The sequence below is a fragment of the Diadema setosum genome, chromosome 18, assembly GCF_964275005.1.
Source record: "Diadema setosum chromosome 18, eeDiaSeto1, whole genome shotgun sequence".
NCBI classification, from domain to species: Eukaryota; Metazoa; Echinodermata; class Echinoidea; order Diadematoida; family Diadematidae; genus Diadema; species Diadema setosum.
Window position 1 is genome coordinate 34617874 of NC_092702.1, and position 23389 is coordinate 34641262.

At 39.0% G+C, this 23389-nt stretch overlaps 2 protein-coding genes across 2 annotated transcripts; both read left to right on the top strand.

The window, feature by feature from the left end:
- The first annotated feature begins 6302 nt into the window (after positions 1-6302).
- LOC140241472 (somatostatin receptor type 5-like) lies at positions 6303-11979 on the top strand. The gene is made up of 2 exons (XM_072321201.1): positions 6303-7237; positions 11961-11979. Exons 1-2 carry the CDS (start codon positions 6303-6305, stop codon positions 11977-11979), a joined length of 954 nt encoding a protein of 317 aa, XP_072177302.1.
- Positions 11980-12069: 90 nt separating this feature from the next.
- LOC140241473 (adenosine receptor A3-like) lies at positions 12070-13164 on the top strand. The gene has a single exon (XM_072321202.1). It carries the CDS (start codon positions 12070-12072, stop codon positions 13162-13164), a length of 1095 nt encoding a protein of 364 aa, XP_072177303.1.
- Positions 13165-23389: the final 10225 nt, after the last annotated feature.

The following is a 23389-nucleotide window of genomic DNA, read 5'->3' on the forward strand; positions in this document are numbered from 1 at the left end:
ATGTCACAGAGTAAGGGGAGTACCACTTCCAGCGCCGTTTCACAAAACGGTAAATATTCAAAACCATGAAAAACGGCTCAGAATCAAAAATATGTTACGTTCATCAGGATTTTAAAAGGGGTCAATGTAATGTGTTGTACTTCATTGGTTACAGCAAATAGGGGAGAGTGGTGTGACGCGGACGCGGAAGAAGTGGGACACCTCTCATATCTCAAAAAGTTTTGAACTAAACGGATTTCAAGTCTTATCGCCTATTAGACATTTGGCATCAGAGTACAAGCACATGGTAACTGCTCTGCAATAACTCTGCGGGAAAGTTTAATTTTGAAGTATTTTTCGGACACTTTTTGGTAGTTTTTTGCATTCAGTGTGAAATGTATTCTGAATTCATCGTACGGCTTTAGCAGGCACTTAGCATGCTATATGTAGGCCTTTTTTATGATTTCCAATAATTTGCACTAAAAGATTTTGTAAAAATTAGCTAAAATTGTGATGTTAGCCGCCATTTTGACTTTTTGGGGGTGCTGGGGTGAACTGGGACAGCAGCACTGTCCCACTTCTTGCTGTATTCAAAGTTGTGATAAAAATATCAAAGATTTTCTTATTATTTTTTATATAAGTTCTGGATGCTTTTAATGCAACTTTCTCTGATAGACCATAGTGGATAAATCAGGTTGTGCGATGAAACTCTTCATGTGTATATATTCAAACACACACACACATAGGGCCTACGCGCGCGCACACACACACACACACACACACACACACACACATTATATTTTAATATGCTTGTAACATTGTCTAGCCTATAGTTGCTGTTTGTCCCGCTTCACCCCAACCAATGTCCCACTTCTCCCCGTTCAGAAGCCTTTTAAAAATCAATTATGACACAAATGTGACACTTTTAAGAATATGAAGTAACAACCCACCATGTAGCCTAGCATCAGTAGTCTTTGGGTCCGAGACATGAGTGCCCCATTCTAAATATCAGAAAAGTTATACGAGAAAATTTATCAAATCACAATTTTTGTCCCACTTCTCCCCACCCTCGCCTTCCTACTCACTCTTAACCCTTATAGCAATTTCTCCGGTAGTGTAAAATTGATTGATGTTCTATATTTGATATCAATTTGAGAGTCGGTCTGCGTAGGACAGAGGAATGTTACGTAACAACACAGTGATCGATGATCTATGAGAGAGAAATGTATTTGACCAACATATTCCTAACGCAGACAGTATTTACCGAGTCGAGGATGCCCGGCTAATCCAAAACTAATTGAGAATGCTAATGCACACGAAAATGTGATCATTCGGGAGCTATTGCAGTCTGAGACCATTTTCCAACCTAATAATATGTTTCGTTTAAAACCCCTCCAAGTGTCTACACATTATCTGTAGATGGAAAATAGCATCGAACAAACACCTTTCATTTATTTTAGTTTTTCTACATAATGTGAGATATTTTTGTTTATAATTGTGCAAAAAAAGGTTGGTTTGGGGGATTTTTGATTGAATTTTTGTTCACATGTGTTCGCACATCACTTACCAATATCTTTTCAGTGGGCTAAAGCAGGTTTATTTAAAGATAATTCACGTCCACACAGATCATCATGTGATAAGTCGAGCATTGAAACTTCAGAGCGGTTTATTTAGTCGTAGGAGAATTAGATTTTCTTTCCTTGTGCTGATTTAGAGAGGTCTTGAGGTTTGAAAGAAAATATCAGTTTTGCTTTTATTTTGGGAAGTACTCGTCACTCATTGCTTCATCCATAATCATATACATCGTAGATGGATTCAATTATTCAGTCAACGTGAATTCAGAAATAAGTATAATGTGTATATGATATATATGTTTATGCAAATATATAGTATATATATATATGTATATATATATATGTATATATATAACACATATATTATTTTATGGGTATATGTGTGCGTGTTTGTGTCAGTGGATATAAGAAACGAATGGCGAACTTGATGAATGACTTGATGAAAGATGCAAAATCTATTGGTTTTGTAACTACTGCTATCTTATGGTGGACACATTCATGGTGGTGGAAATTCTCTGTCTCATCATGTGTGTAAACAAAGGACACATCACTTACCAATGATTTCAATGAGCATAATCAGCTCGATATTTCAAAACATTCACTTATACGGGTATATACGTGTTTGTGTTTGTGTTTTTTTTTTGTGTGTGTGTTTGTTTGTGTGTGTTTGTGTGTGTTTGCGTATGTTTAGGTTGTGTCTGTGCGTCATGCACGAATAAAAAGACATCATTATACAACTCTCATACCAGACTCTGTAAACGTGAAAACATACATATCTATCAATAAAAATTCCTGAATGAAGATTTTAAAATAATAACACATTTATCAATTTGTCGAAGCGATTGTGTACCGCTCTTACTTCAGTGTATATCATGACGTTCTGAATGATCAAACGGTTTTTGGCCGCTTTTTTAACAATGACAATGAAGGTTTCGCCTTAGCATATCCTTTTGATACAATCCATTGTACGACGTTGCAGTGCAATAGACCAGATCCTACTCATCGGCATTACGAGGATAAAAGGACCCTTAAAATAAAACCCTTTTCCAAGTGAGTTACGTAATGATGGTGAGCTCGACAGTACCCCACACCAAAATCCCACAATTTCACGATCAGCGGGCGGGGCCACTCGCTGGTGTCAAAGAACGGTTAGGTGACGCAGCAGTCACAAAATAAAAGGCAGTATCGAACTGTTTTGTACTTGTCAACAATGACAAATAAACTTTCACTGGATTGATGTTGAAGTTATTAGACTTTCTTGTTCTCGGTTTTTTTTTTTTTTTTGTTCTTTTTTTTTTTTTGCATCGTGCCTGTGTAAAAGACGAGCAACTTTCGACTCTACATTTCCCTCGGCTTGTTTGTGACTCAGAGCAGGACAATCCTTTTCCTTCCTTCAAGGTCTAACTTCTAAGGTTTTGTTTCTCTATGGATACTCTTTAACAGACTTAGTGTTAATCTTGGTGACATCACCACAATCACATGACTTTATCATTTTTAGAATGCCGACGAGCCCAATGTAGGAAGTTGCTCGGAATAACCATGGCAACAGAACACCACATTACTCTTGTTTGAGGGCTCGTTAATTATTTTTTTAGCGAATTTGCCACCGGCTCAAAGTGCAGTCTTCGCAGAACATCATACACCCATCAAAGGTCCAGCAGACGCCAGCGCTCGCTGTCAAGCCCTACACCGTCAGTACGCCATCCTACGACATTAATAGGATCACCTGCTCCCCACGCTTGCCACTGAATGAGTGGCTTCGTTATATAATCCAGAGCGTTAAAGCTTGTCCGGAAGGTGCTGATTTCCGCCAGGTACTGCGACGCATAAATACATATCGTGGAGGACACTACCTCATCCCCAAACGTACCTGTGTACTGGTATGCTGCGTGACGTGTACGATTCCCCACACCAATCCAGGCTACTCTCGCGACGTATGAGGGCCCGCTTCTCGTTTCCATCAGGTCGAATTGTGCTCGTCCGTATTACTACCAGAGACAACGAAATATTCATTGATCTTCATTACGAACCTCGCGTGATTGCTATGTAGAATTGGGCTTTCCGTGAATTGTATCCGGTGTTTCTTCTAAGCGGGAAAACTGACGAACAGTCTGCAAAAAGTCGCAAATATAAACTGATCATAGGAAACAGGGATATATCAAGGCGATATATGGAGTGAAAGGGCTGAAACCCTTTAAAATCACTACGTATTGGTCGGTTACCACCCTGACACCCACTGGACTTGTAATGGATGCCTTACGGCCTATAACCAGCCTTAATTCAAAACTCCTGTTCAACATCGCTGATCTCAGATTAGAAACACGACAAAATGACAGTTCTTTGCACTCAGAACTCATTGGAAGTATTTTGGTAAGTATACACCTTTCCAACTTGACTAAATGATGTACAGCAATGCACGTTTAAGTCATGACAATGATTTAACCAATACAAATCTTACTCGTCCCATAATCATAAATGATATGAGAAAAAGAATGTAATCACATTGTATTTCAAAGGAAGATGTCTCATGCTCCTTGTGTTCAACTGAATATCCAGGACGCTTCCATTCAAACGCCTAGTACCCCATTAAAATGGCGTCAACATGAAATCTAACGTATAATGCTTGATGTCTTTCCTACAGAAAATGACGGAGAAGAGAATAAGATCATTCAACCTATTCTGTACACAATAGTTTGGTCAACCCTCTTTCCAACTTCGATGCATTCATATATAGCCCGTGTAGTGTTACTTGCCTCATCTACTGGCAGAATTTCTGAAACATTATCGATCCAATCATTGGTTTTCAGTGAATCTACATAGCACTTCCCTTCGTATAGGGCCTACTTGCAAAGGTTAAGCTTGCTCGTATTGTAGTCTGTGACAGTCCGATGCATTCGGGTGTGTCCTCCTCCCCCCCCCCCCCTTTTCCTTTCTTTTGCTCCAGCCTATTTGTCATATTTTGTAGCCAAAGTAAACAGCCTTTGAGAGACGTATAGTCTTTCAGATCGACTTAAAACTTTGCTTCAGTGAGATCATCCTTCGAGCAACTTTTTTTTGGGGGGGGGGGCATGATCACTTGGGAAAGTGCTTTATCACTCTGAAGAGGAAGCAAGTGGAAGAGTCATGTGCTCTATAAAGGAAAGAAGGGTTAGATCATGTTAGGTCAACAGGAAACATGGACGCCTGGAAATGTAAGGAAGTGAGACGGAGATTGTTTTGACTGTTCGGATGGAATAACATGGGATAAAGATAGGCAAGGTGAGAAGCCAACATGTGAATGTATAATGGGGTGAGGGTAGAGGAGGGTACATCGTGTTCTGGCCTGCCATGTCGCTTCAATCGTATAGTTACACAGCCTGATTCGCAAGAAGAGAATTGACACTGTATGACGGTACTTCCAAACTGTTTTCATGCCCAAACCCGGAAGTGTATACAAGTTAGCTCATACCACATCACCTCCGATGGATGTGGGGACATTTTGCATGACGTCTCCTCAAGGTGTCAAGTCGGAGTAAATGTCAGATCTTCTACTCTTCTTTTTTTTTTAATAAATATAGATACATCAATAGTGAACAAAAGCGCCATCATAAAGGAATGAATTATTAAATCTTTGTGAAAAACACTGTTAAAACCTTAAGGAATAGATTTGTTGGAATCGCTTCCCATCGACTTCAATACCGTTATGAATCTAATAACTTCTATCAATAATTACGCGTTACTCTGTGATAAACTTTGCCATTTTTCCCCTGGCAAAAAAAAACAGCTGTAGAATATCTTGTTTATTAAGAGTCATACAATTAGATAATATGATGTTGAATTCAATTACACTGCACCAGGCACATGCTAATTACCATGACCTAAAACATAATGATTATGATATCAAACGGCGACAATAACAACAGTGCTCTTGAACTTGCTTCTAATACTAGTAGTAAAAAAAAAAAAAACAGCTTTAGCATGATTCCGTGAAGAAGAACAAAAAAGGAAAGAAAGAAAAAACAAATATGACAGCATAAACATCATACAAATTATTATTGATATACCACATATCTCCCTGCCCCCCCCCCCCGAATTTCCAAAGACATTACACATGCATCGTGATTACTAATACCTCCTCTCTCCACTATATACAGTCATGGAGACCCCGTATACTCTTGCTTTGCACTCAGAGCATGATAATAGTTAATTTATTCACGAGTGCAGACAGGTACAAATAGGTTTTATGGTATTGTAAATGATTATGTCTGTCACACTGTCATAGTCGTAAAGAGGGGAGAGATTTGCTCCATGTGTCGGAATTTTTTGGTAATGTGCCATTTTCATAATGTACTGTTCAGTTTGTTTTCGCACAATATAAACAAAGGTGAATCACGCTGGTGCGTCATTATTCACTTTAGGTAGTCTCAATAGACTGATAGAATGTGAAATGCCAAGAACAGATATAATGTACACTGTTATAATTGGGATTTGCATCTGAAATTTACATGATTAATTCATCAGACAGTGTTACACACGCCATATAGGTATAAATGTATAGGGCCTATACATGTACTTAGATAATATACACATTATGTGTTTATATCTAATGATTCATTATGTTTATTTTCTCTTCATTTGAACTCTAGCCTTGCTTTCAGAACGAAACGGGCCGCTGATTCGCTTCTATGTCATCATGAATGAATGAATGAATGAGTGACGAGCAGAAATCCATGGATGTGGACTGAGACGATGATTTCTAATGATGGCGTCATGGAGGTGGGAAATCGGACAGAAAACATAACAGACGGCGTCACATTTGATTTCTACCCCCACTCCGTTATCATCAGTACGGTGTACATCAGTATCATTTTCGTTGGTATCCTTGGTAACGCCCTAGTGATAGTGGGTGTGTTCGTCACGCCCAAACTGCGCACACCTACCAACGTCCTTATCGTAAATCTGGCCATCGCCGATCTTTTGACATGCCTGGCGCTTCCGTTCCAGACGATTGGCGTCCTCAGTCCTCCCAACGAATTCCCGCTGCCGCTTTTCGTCTGCAGCATTATAGGCGGTGTCATCTACGTGACGTTTACTTGCAGCGCCGTCAATTTGTTGTTGATCGCGATCATCCGATATTACGTCATAACGCGCTCCCTCCGGAGCTCGCATGGACTCAACACACGCAAAATACAGGCGGTTTTTGCTGTCTTAGCCTGGATCTTAGCCGTTGTGTATGTGATGGTTCCAATACATGTTTTCCATCTCACGGAATTTTCCTATTATCCTGGATACAGGCAGTGCTTCACAAGTCTGACAGACACGATTGATATTTATCACAATTATCTAGCCGTGTTGCTAGGCATTCATTTGCTAATCATCATGTGCTGTTACACAAGGATCGTAATTTTTGTCAAACAGCATCAGAAACGTTTCCGTGTTGTCTTCGGTAGTTCGTGCGACGTGCAAGGAAAGCGGTACCGAGATGAAATCCGGCGTCTGAGTAAGCGCGAAGTTCGCGTTACGAAAAATCTTTTCACGGTTGTGCTCGCGTTTGTCGTCTGCGCACTACCCACCATTGTGTCCTTTCTCTTGCCAGGCGTGCTCGTCGCTGGATTGTACACGACGGCCATTTTGTATTGCAACAATTGCATCAACCCAATCCTGTACGCCTTTAAGCACCCTGTCTTCAAGAAGGCATTCATGAGGTTCATTAAGCGATTGTTACCTGCGCCGACGAAAAGCGAGAAAAACACACCATGTGCAGCAACGGGTGTGCTAGCTTACTCTGTACAGACAGCGTGTGCCAGCGCTCTAAATGTCAGCTATTTGGGGACTATAGATGTAACAAAAACCATAAGTCTGGAAGCTTTGGATCTCCTTTAATATTTGTGTACGAGTAACACCTTCAAGTGTTAAACATATTCACATTACTATGATATCATATTATCTCGAAGTGACCTGGTTATACAACTAGTGAAACGCAAGTTTCTACATTCTGAGATTAAGTGTGGCAACATGCTTTTTTTCGGTCACATTGCACTAGGAAACTAGATTAGGCCCATGTGCAGCTGTTGCTTTAAGGATTTGCTATTCTTATTAAGTAAACGGAACAGCTCTGGTCTGAGCTAAATCAGACAAGTATCGACAGAGTCGAAGCCATGATTGTGAATGCCGATTTGACATCATATCCTGTTCTAGGGACGGGACTGTAAACAAACTTCCTGTCGAAACAACTCAAAATAATTTTGCTTTTGTAAAACTCCTCGTGATAATATTAATTCATATTATTTTTATGTGAGAAAAAAAAATCATTAATTTGTGTAAAGATGTAAGTTCATCAAATAAAAAAACAAACAAACAAACATTCTCTTGCACATGCATTGGCAATTAACATGGAGAAGGTTGGTGACTCTTTAAAGATCCTTAAAATCCGGTTTCCATGAATGTGTATACAAAGTGAAATCCACAGTGCAAAAGGAGGTCGCAGTTGATGCATTGATACTTCATGTGTTCATAATAAATGATATTGACATAAAAGTTTGTCTTAAGTTAGAATCATTTGGTTCTTTTTAGTTGTGACTTCACCGATTTGTGATTTGAATACCTCTGCCTTCATTTCAAGATACTGTAAGTCTGTGTTCTTTCCCAACATACTTTATGATAACCATTCTTCAGGAGGCATAAAGTGAGAATCAGAATGTAATTTTTTTTTCTAACAGCTAAGCAGTTTGTTCAATAGTGGACTAAATTAATTCAGCCACTGCTTGGTGTTAATCAGTTATGAATATTATGAATGTCACACATCATGATGTATTACGAATTATTTCATGAACATGAATCTAATTCATTACAAGATGATCTCGGTAGGTAGCAAACACAAGAGGTTAATATTGGTTTCGTATCAAACATTCAACGGCAGATAAATTAGAAAGTTTGACACTTTGACATCGATCTCGTAATGAAGGAATGATGGACTGAGGACTATACCTTCATTTGCTTTGGACAAAATAAAACTCGTGTTCTCATCAGTCATATCTTAGAGAGGAAATTCCCCCTCTCGAAATAAATAAACTTTAAACGAAAGAGAAAAAAAATCCCTACAGAACGTTGCAAAAATGACAAAAATCGGATAACAAATAAGGAAGATATGACATTTTGAAATTTCACGTTGTTTTTTTTTTCGGACAACATTTTCTTGAACAGTCCTTATGAATGTTCAAATGAGCGAGTTTGTGACGTCATGCTTTTACAATTTTTCATGTATGTTATTTATGGAAATTCGGAAAACTTGTTATTTCTAGCTAACAAAGGTAAAAACATAATGTCATACCAAAATATATCATAGTTAACATTACTTTTGTTATCTATTTTGGGTGGTTTTAAGGCAAGTTTTATACTTAAACAGCTGAAATATGAGATTTTTGTAATTTCTGTATATGAAATGAATAAGAAATTGTAATGGCATGACATCATCAATTTGCTGATTTGAATATTCATAACGACTGATCTTGAGGTGTTTTCTGAAAAATTTTGATATTTCAGAATGTCATAACTTTCTTATTTCTTATCCGAGTTTGATTTTTTGTACTGTTTTGTGAGATTTTGTTTTCTTTTTCTTATGAAATTTACAAAATTCTGCGTTGATTTCTTCTTTAAGGCTAGATAATCTGTTTCAGTACCTATTGGGTCGTTGGCAACCCGCAAGATCACACCATATAAGGTTATCCAGATGGTCTACTGTGACACTATATATAAATCATTAACTGACGAGTCTTATAGGTCTGTTCAGTTTGATACGTATAGATACTCAATTTCCCTGAGAGACTTCAAGAGCAAGCTATTCAATTCACCTGTTCTGGTAAAATGTGTATCAAAATACAGACGCACATGGAAGTACAGTTTGTATTCCAGTAGCTGATGCTACAATGTGATGCTACAATGTGCATGTCGCGTATAACCGTTAAACACTGTATCAAAATACAGACGTATTATGGAAGTACAGTTTGTATTCCAGTAGCTGATGCTACAATGTGCATGTCGGGTATGTCTTGACTTAGACAGGCCCTCTGGTTGTCAAAACAATGTTGTGATGAAAGTATATGCAAATTTAACGAATGTTTGAAACAACCATGCTGTTTGTTATCTGTGATATGTTTTAATAAACTGTATTTTCCTTTATAAAAGGACAAAATTGATCTCAAGAGAACGCTTTATTGAGTGCTTATCTTGTAAATTTGTGAAGCTCCCTTTGTCGAACTAAGACCTTGAGGAAATTCTCATAGATGTTAGATGTATGTGGAACTTCTGTGTTCATTGATATCAGTTTGTGTATAAAAGACTTTATAATATGAAAGCAATCACATTCAAAATGGCTGTTGTCTAGAGTATTTGACTGAAAAGGGTACATCAATTAGTATGATCTCGCTATCATAGAGAAAAACTGGAGAATAAGAGCTTGCAGTGTGCCACTAATGATATAAATGACACGAGTTCAAACACATATACATGATACACAATATGTAGTTGACAGAGAGAGACAGTCTGAGAGAAATCCGGATGAAAATTGCTCGGAAAAAAAAAAAAACCCGACTCGCAGAGTCCGTTGTCAACGGACATAAACCAAGGGAAGTGAGGAACAGCAGTGTTGTGAACTAATTGGGATCAACGTGGCATAGTGGATAAGATTCTTGACTTTCAATCGGAGGACCCGAATTCGAATCCCATCCAGTGCTTACGTGCTTGGGCAAGATGTTTCTACCCACCTTTTTACCCACATTAAGAATAAAGGACTCTCGACTCAGGTGTTAAAGGGATAGTACAGGATTGGTTGAGATGGGGCTTCCGGTTTCCAATTTTTTTTTTTTTTTGTGAGATAATGAGAAACCTCCATGGAAATATGAAAGAGCATATAATTCTCAGAGGAATTCAAAATTTATCTGATGAAAAATAGTTTTGAAATGACCGAGATATCCAAAACAAAGCAATTCCGGTGGAACCCACTTTTTATTAGGATCGCTTTGTTTTACTTTGTTTGGAAATCTAAACCATTTCAAAACCGATTTTCATCAAATAAACTTGAATTCGTCTTAGAATTGTATGCTACTGAATATTTCATAAGTTTTATTTAAGTATCTTGCAAAAAGTTAAAGGCTGAATCGTCGTCTCAACGAATACTACCATCCCTTTAACATGTTTAATAATGAGTATTACATGCCGATGGCAGCGCTATAGGGTAATAACAATGGCAGGGGCCTCTGGTAGATCAGTGGCAACACTGAAGACACTACCATGGATAAAGAAGACGTATTGTAATTATTATTATTATTATTATTATTATTATTATTATTATTATTATCATTATTATTTTCATCATTATCATTAATTATTCAATTTCTTCTTTAAATGCTTCAGAATGTACGTGTACATTCTTGACTGACTTAGTCGATGCTACTGTGCCATTTAGTCCTACATCTATACTAATGCATAAAGGTTGCTCTTAAGATTGATCTTACGATTGATGTAATTCGAAAAAAGTTAAGCTAAATCTGCTATCAAACACAAACTTTAAATTAAGCGTATCTTTACAACACGTACTTTCGATCAACATTGATCTTAGGCTCGATTCACCAAGTTACGCTTGATACATTGAGGGTAAGATCAATCGTGACTCTTTATGAAGCAGATCCCCGAGGTCCTCACGAATTGTCCCTGTGACAAACGCTGAATAGGTAGCTGCATGCACCTGATGCACTGTGGTGTACAATAACAGAGTACACGAAAAAAGATATCACATATCTAATAAATGTGATTTAAGTGGTGATGGGCTGACCGTTCACAATTATAAACATGTATAAGTTCCTTGATGTCGGAGGAAGGCTCTGTAATAACTTTGCACTGTTGTGGGAAAATAACTCATTACAGATGTGTTTAAGTTTGTTTTTGAAGAGGATGTGGAAAAGTTTTAATTCAGATAATAACATCGTTAAAGTGATGGCATAGTATTGGTGGAGATGAGGATTGGGCTTTTAACTGTTTGTGAGATACCAAGAAATCACTTACGAAATAGTATATAGAGAGGATACCATTCTAAGAGGAATTCAAAGATGATTTGATGAAGATTGGTTTTGGAATGGCTGAGACATCCAAAAACAAAGTAAAACAAAGCGATCGTATTAAAAGGTGGGTCCCACCTTTTGTTAGGATCACTCTATTTTGGATATCTCAGTCATTTCAAAACCAGTGGTCACCAAACAAACGCTGAATTCTTCTCAAAATTTCTCATTATCTCACAAAAAAAAAGTCAGAAACCTGAAGTTAGATCTCAACCAAAACTATACAATCCCTTTAAATTACAAAAGTCACGATTATTTTATTTTGTAAATCGTAATCGTGTGCTGTTGTCTATCTTTTTGTCTCCATCTGTTACAGGCCGGACCAGCTTCCATGAGCAAGCTCATTTCAAAGGATCTACATTCCTTGCCGATGATTCGAGAAAAGGGAGTCACAATTATGATAATCAGCTTTGGACTACGTAACAATGGATGTATTCTCGGTAGATCAACAGGTACTGTCTGCTCTTAGCGACAATTCCACCAACGCAACATGCCACGAAGGGTCGGGCTTCCCCCATCATGTCGTCATAGCATCAATATACATCGCGACGACAGCATTCGGTGTCGTTGGAAACGGTCTGGTCATCATGGGCGTGGCTCTGTCTCCCAAGTTGCAGACTCCGACCAACGTCTTGATCGTCAACCTAGCGATCGCAGACTTGTTGACCTGCGCGGCTTTGCCGTTCCAGACTGTCGGTGTGCTCAGTGAACGGGACCAATTCCCGCTTCCAGATGTAGTCTGTACCATTGTCGGTAGCGTGATCTACGTCACATTTGCGTGTAGCGGTATAAATCTTGTCTTGATCGCCATCATCAGATGCTATGTCATAACTAAGAGCATCCGCGGAAAAGTGGGACTTAACACACGGCGGAAACAGATTGCCCTGGCTCTAATGGCTTGGGTACTGGCGTGCATATCGATCTACGTTCCTGTATTTGGCTTCCAGTTAACGACGTTTTCCTATTACCCGCCTTACGGGCAATGCTTTACGAGTCCTTCGCCCAGGAGTAACGCTTATCACGGCTATCTGGCCATGCTCATTGGTATCATGGTCACCGTTATTTTGGCGTGCTATTTGCGGATCCTGGTCTTCCTCCGAAAACAGCACAATCAGTTTCGTGTCCACTTCGGGAGCAGTCGCTCGCGCAGACTTCACCGCGCCGCCATAAAGCGCATGGGACGACGCGAGGTGAGGGTTACCAAGAACCTTTTCATCGTCTTCATGGCCTTCGTCGTCTGCACTCTGCCGACAACGATCGCCTTCATCATCCCCGACGTCCTGTCGATCGGACTGTACACCACAGCCGTCCTCTATCTCAACAACTGTCTGAATCCTATCCTGTATGCATATAAGCATCCCGTGTTCAAATCTAGGTTCTTGGCCTTGATCAAGAGATTCTTGGTGTCCGTGGGGTGCTCCCGAAAAGTTGTACAACCCCCTGTCCGGACCATCTCTGCGGCATTTGTGTATGCCATGAACGTCAGTCAGTATCCTGTCACGCTCAAAATGGCGTACTAGCTAGTGCACACTCCATAATACCGACTGGTTTCAGGCTTGCTGTCATTTGATGATGTCACACTGCATGTTACTTTGATATCATTAATGATAATGATGATAATAGCAATAATAATGACAACAATGATGATGATGATGATGATAAGAATGATAATACAGTGTAGTAATAATAAACCATTTTCTTTTTGTATACGGAATATCACTCCCTCCCAAAAAACAACAACAAACAAACAAACAAACCCAACAACAACAAAAACCGTCTCTATGCACATTGATGGACGGAAAATGTTATTATGGAAATTGAAAGCTCATTTACTCATATTGATATTTCCTTGCTCCATATAAAAATCATTGGTAAGTACCGATCCTGTCACTATTACATTAACGCATGATGAATTCTTTAAATGCTATTCATGCCATGCTACCACAGTTATAGTACTGCCGTCTTTACGTCATTTCATGGAAGAATTACACCTTTAATTTGTTGGTTGTAGAGAGAAGTACAAACTACGAGGGAAAGGTTTTGACTTAATCATCTTGAGTAAACCTTTATTTCCTTGTCTTAATGTTATTAAGATATGACGTAGGATAGTACCGATCTCGCCATCATGAAATCAATATCAAAGCCTATGGAGTGTAAAGGGGATGGCTAGTAACTGATCAGTTGGAATCAGTGGGAATGCCGTTAATGATCCCACTGATCAGTTACTAGCCATCCCCTTTAAATGCGTGTAAAGCATTCGTAGTACTATTTTTATGTCAATACATCTTTCCGTTGTGGAATTTTCCCTCATTCTGTACATTGTGAATAGATGTACAGGAAGGAACAATGATTCTGACTCACAAGGACAACTCCGCTTGGGAAAGTATCCCGGCATTCGATTCATAACTAAATGACATTTCCGTAGATAAGAGTTCTGATGTCGTGATGTCGGGGTGACCTCCAGAGCACGCGGAGCAGGCCTACTACACGTCATCCAGCACCTTATTGATTATCTAGAGCATCAACTCATCCGTAAGTAATGGAGCTATCTCTGTAAACTTTGCGTGGCATTGCAGAGTTGCAGAAGTGGGGAGGAACATACTTCAGGTGCCATGACAATACGATTCCTTGTTGCCCATACGCATGGTTAAATTTGTGATCAAATTTAAATCATCGCCTGACGCCACGGAGAAGACAACAGCGTAGCGCCCCCTTTAGGTAAAACAGTGGTTTGGGGTGAGCACCCGTCCGTAGACGTGTTGACATTATTATACTCTATACTGTATATGTGAGCACAGAGTGGACGTAGTGAACTGTTTGGAGATGTGATTTCTTTTGTTTTTCTTTGACAAAAAATAACAAACAAACATGAAAGCCATAAACTATTTGTGTCTGATTCCTTATTCATTCATTGTGTGTCGTTTTTGTTTTGTTTTTTTTCGGCGGACGAAGCCTGTACTGTCCCATAGTTTCGGCTAAACTTTTTTGTTTTATTCTTTCAAGATTCTACTTTACTGTCTTTTCTTTTCTGGCTATCGCTAATGTGTGACTTGTTTAAATGATCAACGTTCAATGAGTTAACAAGTCATGTGAAATCAAAATTAATGCACAGATGGTTGTCTGCTAGGTCTTATCGCGCGGAAAACTCTGTGTAAACATTTACGAATGCGTCAAAAATAAATCCAGTTGCTGCATTCCGATATAATAATGTCAAGATAACAGGGGTATGACCAGAATTTAAGCATACCTCTTCTCCAACAAGTGTGTACAGCATTCGAGCACTTTCGTTGATTAATAAACCGCTCATAGCAGTTAGTACGTATAATTTGACTTAGTTTGGTGGGAACGCAGTTTGAAAAATGAAATCCAGCCAATCTCGACTTTAGACACAAACAATATGCTGTGTATGGTAGGTTTTTCTTGACAGTAGATGACGTCATAGTACGCTAAAGGTCGGCGGACGAAACAATCAGGTCATGTTTTATTGACTGTAACTTATGAATGATGGTGATGAAGCACACTTAAACCACAAGCATGTAATAACAAAAACTCAAATTCCATCGAATTAAGATGATTTTACAAGCTTAAAGCTGCTGGGATATTTAATCTGACCGTTATCGCAACTGCTTCGAATCTTTTCAGTTGCATTAATTTTTGTTGCGCAATGATTGTATGTGACAGTTTCTAGATGTAGGATTACGATTCACTGGCCCAGGTAGCATTTCACATGTCTCTGTTGTTGATGTCTACTAATTATGCGAATTGCTAATGTCGAAGATTGGGGAGAATCAATATTGATTGGGCGAGCGTAGTCTATTTTAAACGGACCGGATGAGATTCATGTCGAGCTTGGCGTCAAAGCGTACACAGCCTTCTATATTGATTGACGTAAAAGGTGTCGGTAATGCAGATTATTGACGTATTCAACTCCTCCGTACATTTGTGTCAGTCGAATTCCTTGTAATCTCTTCGGAGAGAATCAGGGGCTGGACAGGTAGAAAGGGGGCGATTAATTAAGCCATGACGCGAGGAATGGAGTCACGCCGCAGAAGGATTTCATTCTGTCTATTTGCATAGAATCACAGCCACACCAACATCCAGCCCTCTAGAAATCAAATACTGTGGGGGAAAGGAGCCTTTTCGGGATCATGTATAGTTTGCCCATGCACTTATGAATCATTCAATGAAATTCAATATTTACATCTGACGCAGTCAATGAACTATGATCTTTATATTGAAAGTACAGAAAAAGAATGATGGAAGCACATTGATTGATTGTCATCGTCATTATGTTGAAATAACGTCAAGACTTTATTTTCACATTTTGCAAGGCAAGGGACAGTTTGATTCGAAGATGTGTTCTCGTGAATATATCTATGGCCATGACCAAAGTCAAAGTGGTATTCGTTCCTTGATTTTCATCAATTTTGTACCTAGACAACTTCTCCTTATAGACATTATTTATTGTGCCTGACCCATTACACGAGGAAAAAAATCCAACGACACGACGTTGCCGAGAAGCAATACAGAAAAAATGCGAGGGAAATTGTCTCCCTCGAGGAGACGTATAATTTTATCAACTGAAGAAATGAACCATGATTAAATTCCATCCCGTGGCATGGAACTTCTCGCGTCCTACTTCTTCCAATCTTATCCATCGTTTCCTGTTTTGAAGTAAAGGAAGTCCACAATGCCCCAATGTGGACATTGGTGACGAAAATAACTTCAGTACATCGTGAAGGAGAGGGAACTAATTGGTTGTATCTCGATTCATGCTATCTTTTTCTTTGTTCCGGCTGACGTGAACCCAATGATGTAATCTGAAGGTCTCAATAATAGGTGATTGCTGCTCATTTTTATTTTCTCAGTCTTATAAATAGAACTGAGCAGTTTCTTTGCCTAATATAGTATATCGGATTTCGAATTTATAGAGTCGAGTCATTAGATTAAAATGACAATAATTACAGAGGGACATATAGAGTCACTTAAACCATGTCTAAAGCGGGATTTGATTACTGACTGAAGATATGAAAAATATCGATGAGCTCCTTACATTTTCCATGTCATTACTGCAAATCGCTGAAATTACAGGACAATATCGTAAAGAATAAAGTATCCTTTTTAAATAATTCTTATCGAATTGATTTGTTTTACATGAGCACGAAGGAAATAGTGAATGCTTGTAAGCGATCAACCACAGGACTGACGGTTTTATGCTATGTTTACACCATGCTCCCGGCGGCCCCAGCAATCACGTTTCAGGCCACCGTGGACAATGGGACGGGATGGGCAAACGTGGTAGGCCGAGATTGCCGTGGATGCCGTGTCAGATTGTTAAATTACCCCCCTCCCCCGAAAAAAAAAGAAAATAATAATAATAATAATAATAATACCACCGCAGTCACGGTGCTGATGAAAAACCTAATAAGTTGTAGTAAAGTGGGTTGAACGCAACAAAACGTAGCAGCACGAAATGGGCCGTGATAAAACTTGGAGGCGGTCAGGTGACGCAACGGGCAATATGTATAGTCTCTAGCCTATGACAAGACGCCGGAGGGTCAGACGCCGATCTCACAGCGAGCCATGAAAGCGATGACTGATAACAACATGTTCACATAGAGCGAGGATACCTTCGAATTAACAGAAGTAGAATACAGAGCGGGGAAAAAGGAGAGTATTCCACCTGTCGACGGTACAGGCAAACGGGGCTGCGAGGCCGCCGGGAACGTGGTGTCAACGTAGCTCTAAATCTCCCCCGAAGGACTGGACAATGAGGAGGATCAAGTATAGTGTCTAGCCCGAGGCACAACCGCTGCAATCGCGGGTCTCGAACCAGGGGCCTTATAGTTGATTTCCTGCGTGGTCTTATCCATGGAGCCACAGCAGCTCCTCTTCTTAAGTTCATATAAAAGGAAAAGATTTTTTTTTTTTTTCAAATTGTGGGTGCCACCAAGTACTGGTGAGTGTTGTAATATGTCATATGTAATGTAATGTAATGTAATGTAATGTAATGTAATATATCATTGTCCGATAAGATGTGAATTTGTGATTAAGATCGTTATTAGTATAATATGGTCTTTAAATGCATGTGGAAAATGAAACTTTGATAACGTTCATATTGCCATTGAACTCATTCTATTCAAACTAAAGTCACCCTTCTGTTTGTTTGATTTCACTCAATTAAAAAGTCTATGAATGTGAAATGGCTTTTTAATTATGCTAAATAGACACACCACAACGCAAGAAATCATCACCAACCACATCATCATCATCATCATCATCATCAACAACAACGTCATCATCATCATCAATATCATCTTCAGCTTCATCACCTCTCTCATGGTCACTATAATCTCCTCTATCATCGCAGGCAGCATGTAGGCTTCCCGTTCGTCTACTCCTGCGTCATCGTCGTCATAACCACCACAATCATTATCATCTTTTTCTTTACTTTCGTTACTGTTTTTAATTTCAGTGAGGTTTTGGCTTTTCAATACCGAACATTTCCCTACTGTATTACATCTATATTTCTTGTATTCTGTAATGCTGTACTTTGACGTAGATACTATACTGATTTATTCATCGCAAAGAGCACGGTGGGTAACTCAGTGAAGTGGTCCGCCCCAAGTACATACAACTGGACCCCATGGAAGACCAGCTAGTACAGCTGAAGATGGCCTATCGAACCATCTTGTCAGATGGAAAATAAAAAAAGAAGAAGAAGAAGAAAGAAGCCAGTCACAACTGGTTTCGTTTCTAGCTTTCACCCTAACATTCCCCAATTAAAGTAGGAACCAATGGATTGCTCAAGTGAATGTACAAGTTATTTACAAGAAGTCTTTTTCATTTATTGCTGATTTTGACATGTATCAGGATGTCTTTGTCATTACACAAATTAAAAAAAAACATTCATCATTTTCGCTTAATCATAATCGTCAATGTCCAACAGATACAAAAAAAAAATCGATGTTTATGTTATATCAATATTGATGACAATGAAGATAAGTTGATAGCAATGACATTAAGTGTAGAAACAGTCATTATCATTAGAACTACAAACATCAGTAAAACCACCCTAAGTATTTGTGATATAATGGTCGAAGTTGCAGTTTTGTTATTATAACATTCTACTTACTCATAACTGTCATCGTCATCCTCACCCTTGTCATCAATATAAACGTGGACTGATACATTGACCTATTGGTGCTTATTAAGTGTGAAATGGAATAGACATACTTTACATTAGATTCATTCAGTTCTTTTCACACAGTTTGTTATATTTCATGTTACATAATATTATGTTATCTGAACAATATTGCATCAATGATTAATATATTAATATATTATAAACGTATCGGCATGTAATCACATAAACAATCATTAACATGAACACATGCATAATGGATCACTTACACACAATACAAACTATTCATACCGTAAATTGCTTGAGAGAATGAAAGACAAACTCTGTTTCTGTTTCATATTCATGATCTCAATTCAATTCAATTCAATTCAATTCAATCCAATTCAATTCAATTCAATTCAATTCAATTCAATTCATTCATTTTCATTCTTTTTTTTCCAAAAACAAAAAACAAAAAACAAAAACACACACACCACATAATAAATCTGGAATTACATCATAAACATAAACATTCGACTTTGCAAAAGATAAATGATACAGATAAACAAAAGAATGCATACTGGCAAAAAAAAAGTACAAAGTTATGCTACAGTTGAGAAAAGAAAAAGAATTGAGAGGTCCACTAAAAGCAAGCTTGTATGTTGTGAACCACTCCAAAAAAAAAAAAGAGAAAAAAAATATATCATGATGTAATCATACTGCCCCACTAAGGCAGTATGATTACATCATGATATCTTTGAAATCCACCATGTATCAGAACACCTCAGAAGTGTTACCGCCAACAAGAAGTGTTGTGCTATGCGCAATGTGTTCAGTTACATTATAATAATGAGTATTGCAATAGATTCCACCTCCAGTCACACAATATTGAATGTTATAACTAAGCAAATGAGGTAGTCCCTTGGTTGACAAAAATGTTGCGACCTTCATAGTTTGAGCGAAATCTAACTTGATTACATGACATAGATTACTTGATATTGCCTTATTGGTTTATCATATAAAACAGACATCATAATATACGTTTTTAATCTGTTCACAATGTCGACTGGTCCAATGTCAAAATTACATTGAAACGTGCTTTCTTTCTTTTTTTTTTTGATTTCTTTTGTTACTACTAGTACATTGATAAGCATCGAGTAAATCAAATCAAGATTACTTTTACCCTGTGTTATGTGTTATTGCTAAACATTTACACAGCTTTAGCTTTGTACTAAATCAAGTCAGTGAGAAGTTGATGTAAAAAAGATACAAACGAATATGTCGAAATTGCACGCAAGAAAAAAATCTCTGTTTTTTTTTTTTTTTTTAATATGTAAACCATACATTTCAAGTCTAGGATTTCTGTCCATTTTAGTCTCAGAACAGACCAACGACCTGCTGGCACGGAAGACTATAAGCCTTATCAACAAAGATTACAGTGTTTTATATTTCGCAGTATTTCTCCATTCCGCAAACAATATAATTTTTTGTGTATTATGCCACGTGCTCAAGCTTTTGCTTATAGTGGCAGTCCTTCTTCCGCATAATTTCTCAGATAATTATTTGGAAAATTGGTAATACGATTTATAATTTATTAATGAAATTAATTTACACATCGATTTTCCTTCTTTGAATCATGTACTTGTAATCTGCTTACTGATATTCCATGTGATATTACGGAAAATAATTTTGATTTATGTATGAAATTGTGTTGGAAGAAAAATAAATCAAACAAACAAACAAACAAACAAAGATTTCACTCTGTGTACGGAAAATGCAATACACAACTTCTAAGTAGCTCAACATATACATCTATCTCATAATGTGTAATATTTACTTCACTGAGTCATAGAAAGTGGTAGCCGCAGCTAAAAACTATTTCGTTTTCTTAATTATATGGAAAGAATCAAACAGTGGCGTTCTCTTTGAAAGGCGAGATTTAAAAAAAAATAAGCTATTTTCCAAATTATATGTATTTCAGACACCAGTGTTCAAACAGCAAGAAAAAAAAAACAAACAAACAAAGAAAAAAGGGTAAAACAGGTATACACATTTTTCTGTCATTGTGTCATAAAGGCATCATGGTAGAACAAATAATGATGACTTCCAAAAACACAAACTACAATCATTTGAAAAGATGCACTGTGTAAATTTATATACACAACTAAGATTGTGTAGAACTGATTTTGGCTTCATTTCATACCATTGTGCCAAAACCAGGTCGCATACATTAAATAATACCTGTTTTGTTTCATCTGTCACCATCATAGTGAAAACGATCTCTGAGGTCCTAAAAAGTATTGTCTATATCCACTCATCCACCATATTCACGGTGATATGGCTTCGACAGAACTCACGGACATCACTGGACATCAAATCTGTGTAGGTCTTCCAGCACTTGTTTGAATACAGTGATCCTCAAACTGGCAATTCCAGAGGCACATGAAGGCATGAAACCAGATCAACCTCACGTTTTGCCAAGAAGTTTATTTCTCGAGCTCGATCGTTTAAGTTTTCGTTCCTGCGTCTGGGCAACATGATCGGCACTCTCTAATTTGCTTCTTGCGGTAGAATGACTTCCAGCGGCTGCCTGTATCCGAGCTCCCTGGCTTGCCGGCCGCTCCTGCTCGTCCATGATCCACCGCAGAATCCGCAGCCCTCGATCGTGCGTCGACTCCTCGCCCGTCGTGCTCAACGCCCGTTCCGTAATCGGTGCAAGGAAGTTGCCCTCGTCAACGACATCTTCGTCGTCATCACTAAAGACTGGAAAAGAATCGGAGAGCACGTCCACCACCTCGTCCACCTCCTCGTCGCCCGTGAGTATGCCGCCGATGATGGGCTTCTCAATCATTTCACTGCGTTTCTGCTCATCGTTGTACACATAGTTGAACGTTTTGTGAGTCGGCCTCGAGTTCTCCTGGTCGTGACGATGCGGTGCGGGATTAAGAAGCGGCGGTGCGGATTTGCAGAGTCCATTTCTCATCCGAGATCCGATATTTTCTTCGCCGGATTGAGCGCTGGTCGGAGGGAGTATAGTGCCGACGGCAGATTGTCGGCGAGCAGCCGGCAGGAGGCTTCTTCCCCCGCTGGAGTCGGGTCCGGCTGAGGTCTGACGGCGGCGAGACATAGCGTTACTACTCTTCGCCATATCACTCTCCCCCGATAAGCTGAGCAGCGAGCTCGGGAACGATTTTCGTTGATTAACTACTGATATATCAGTCGGCAATGACGCGATGCGATGACGACGCGGAGAATCGGGTGAGTAATGCTGGACATCACTAAGCTGAGGAGAGAACACACTTGAGTCAGTCTCTGCGGCAAAACTGACTCTGCGTTTGATACTATCCCGATGAGATAGTGATGGCATTCGTTTATCTCCGTTGATGGTTCGACCATTGTTATTAATTTCATTACCTCCGGGTTCAGGTGTCCTCGGATCATCATCAGTCGTCGCACTGTTCTCTTCGTTGTTCACGGCTTCCGACATCGATAAATGCCGATAATTCTGATACTTCTGACTGAAAACACTGGTTCCGCAGACGACCGAAACACGTCGCGGCGATGGCGTGCTTCCTCTCTCCCCCGTCGCCATGGTGATGGGAGGCAGCCTGAGTGTGGGATGCGGCGCGAAACAGACGCTCCCACCTCCGAGGCGCGAAGGGTCAAAAGTAATAAACGACAATTCAATAGGTTTCTCCTCTTGTCGAATTTCCGCTAAGTCCGCAGCCCACGCTAATGAAACAGCCATGCTATATTGAAAAGTGACGTCAACCTGACACGTCTTTCTGTTCTAGAGCCCACATAATATCTGCAAGTATCATTAAACGGCATTTTCTTCGGAACATGCATTGATACTGAATTTTTGTTATTTCTTCAAACAATAATCAGTCGGCATGTTAGTATGTTGAGAAAGACTGAAGTGCAGATTGAGATTGCGAAAAGAAAACTGGAAGGAGATATCTTATCTGTAGACTTCCATTTCTTTTCAAATTCACGCAAAGCTGTGCTCGTCGACGTGAAGATTCTCAATACTAGTACTCGATGCAATACTAGTATCTCAGCCACAAAGAAAGATATTAATTGTGCTTTTGTCCAGACAACAGAAGGTTAATGGAGACGCCAATTTTCAGTGTAATCAAAGCAAAGTTCCAATTACCGCACTCGACGACCTCTTGATTTGTGTTTTCTCCGACAGACTGTTGTTAAGTAAGAATCCATACACATCAAGTTCAACGAAGGTGAGATGAAATTTCCTGTCGTTCCAAACACATCTGCCGCGCAATAATGTTCCAGAGTGATGAAGTGATGCAGACGGACGTGAAATCTCAAAGCTGAGTCAACACTTCTAACAATTGTTACCATTCACCCCTTCCTCCGGGATGAACCTTGGACTTATGAAGTCTTGAACATTAGCATCAATAACTGAATGATTTTGGTTTTCCTCCAAGGTGATATTTACCCAGTTAATCGTTAGGATAAGATCCCAGCCATCGATCGACGCTGAATCGGTACTGCGTAAACACGATTATCGATAACACAAGCCGGTGATTCGTTGAAATGAGAGGACCAGGTCGTCTGTAGGTTTTCCACCATAGATTGGGATAATCTTGACAACTGATCGC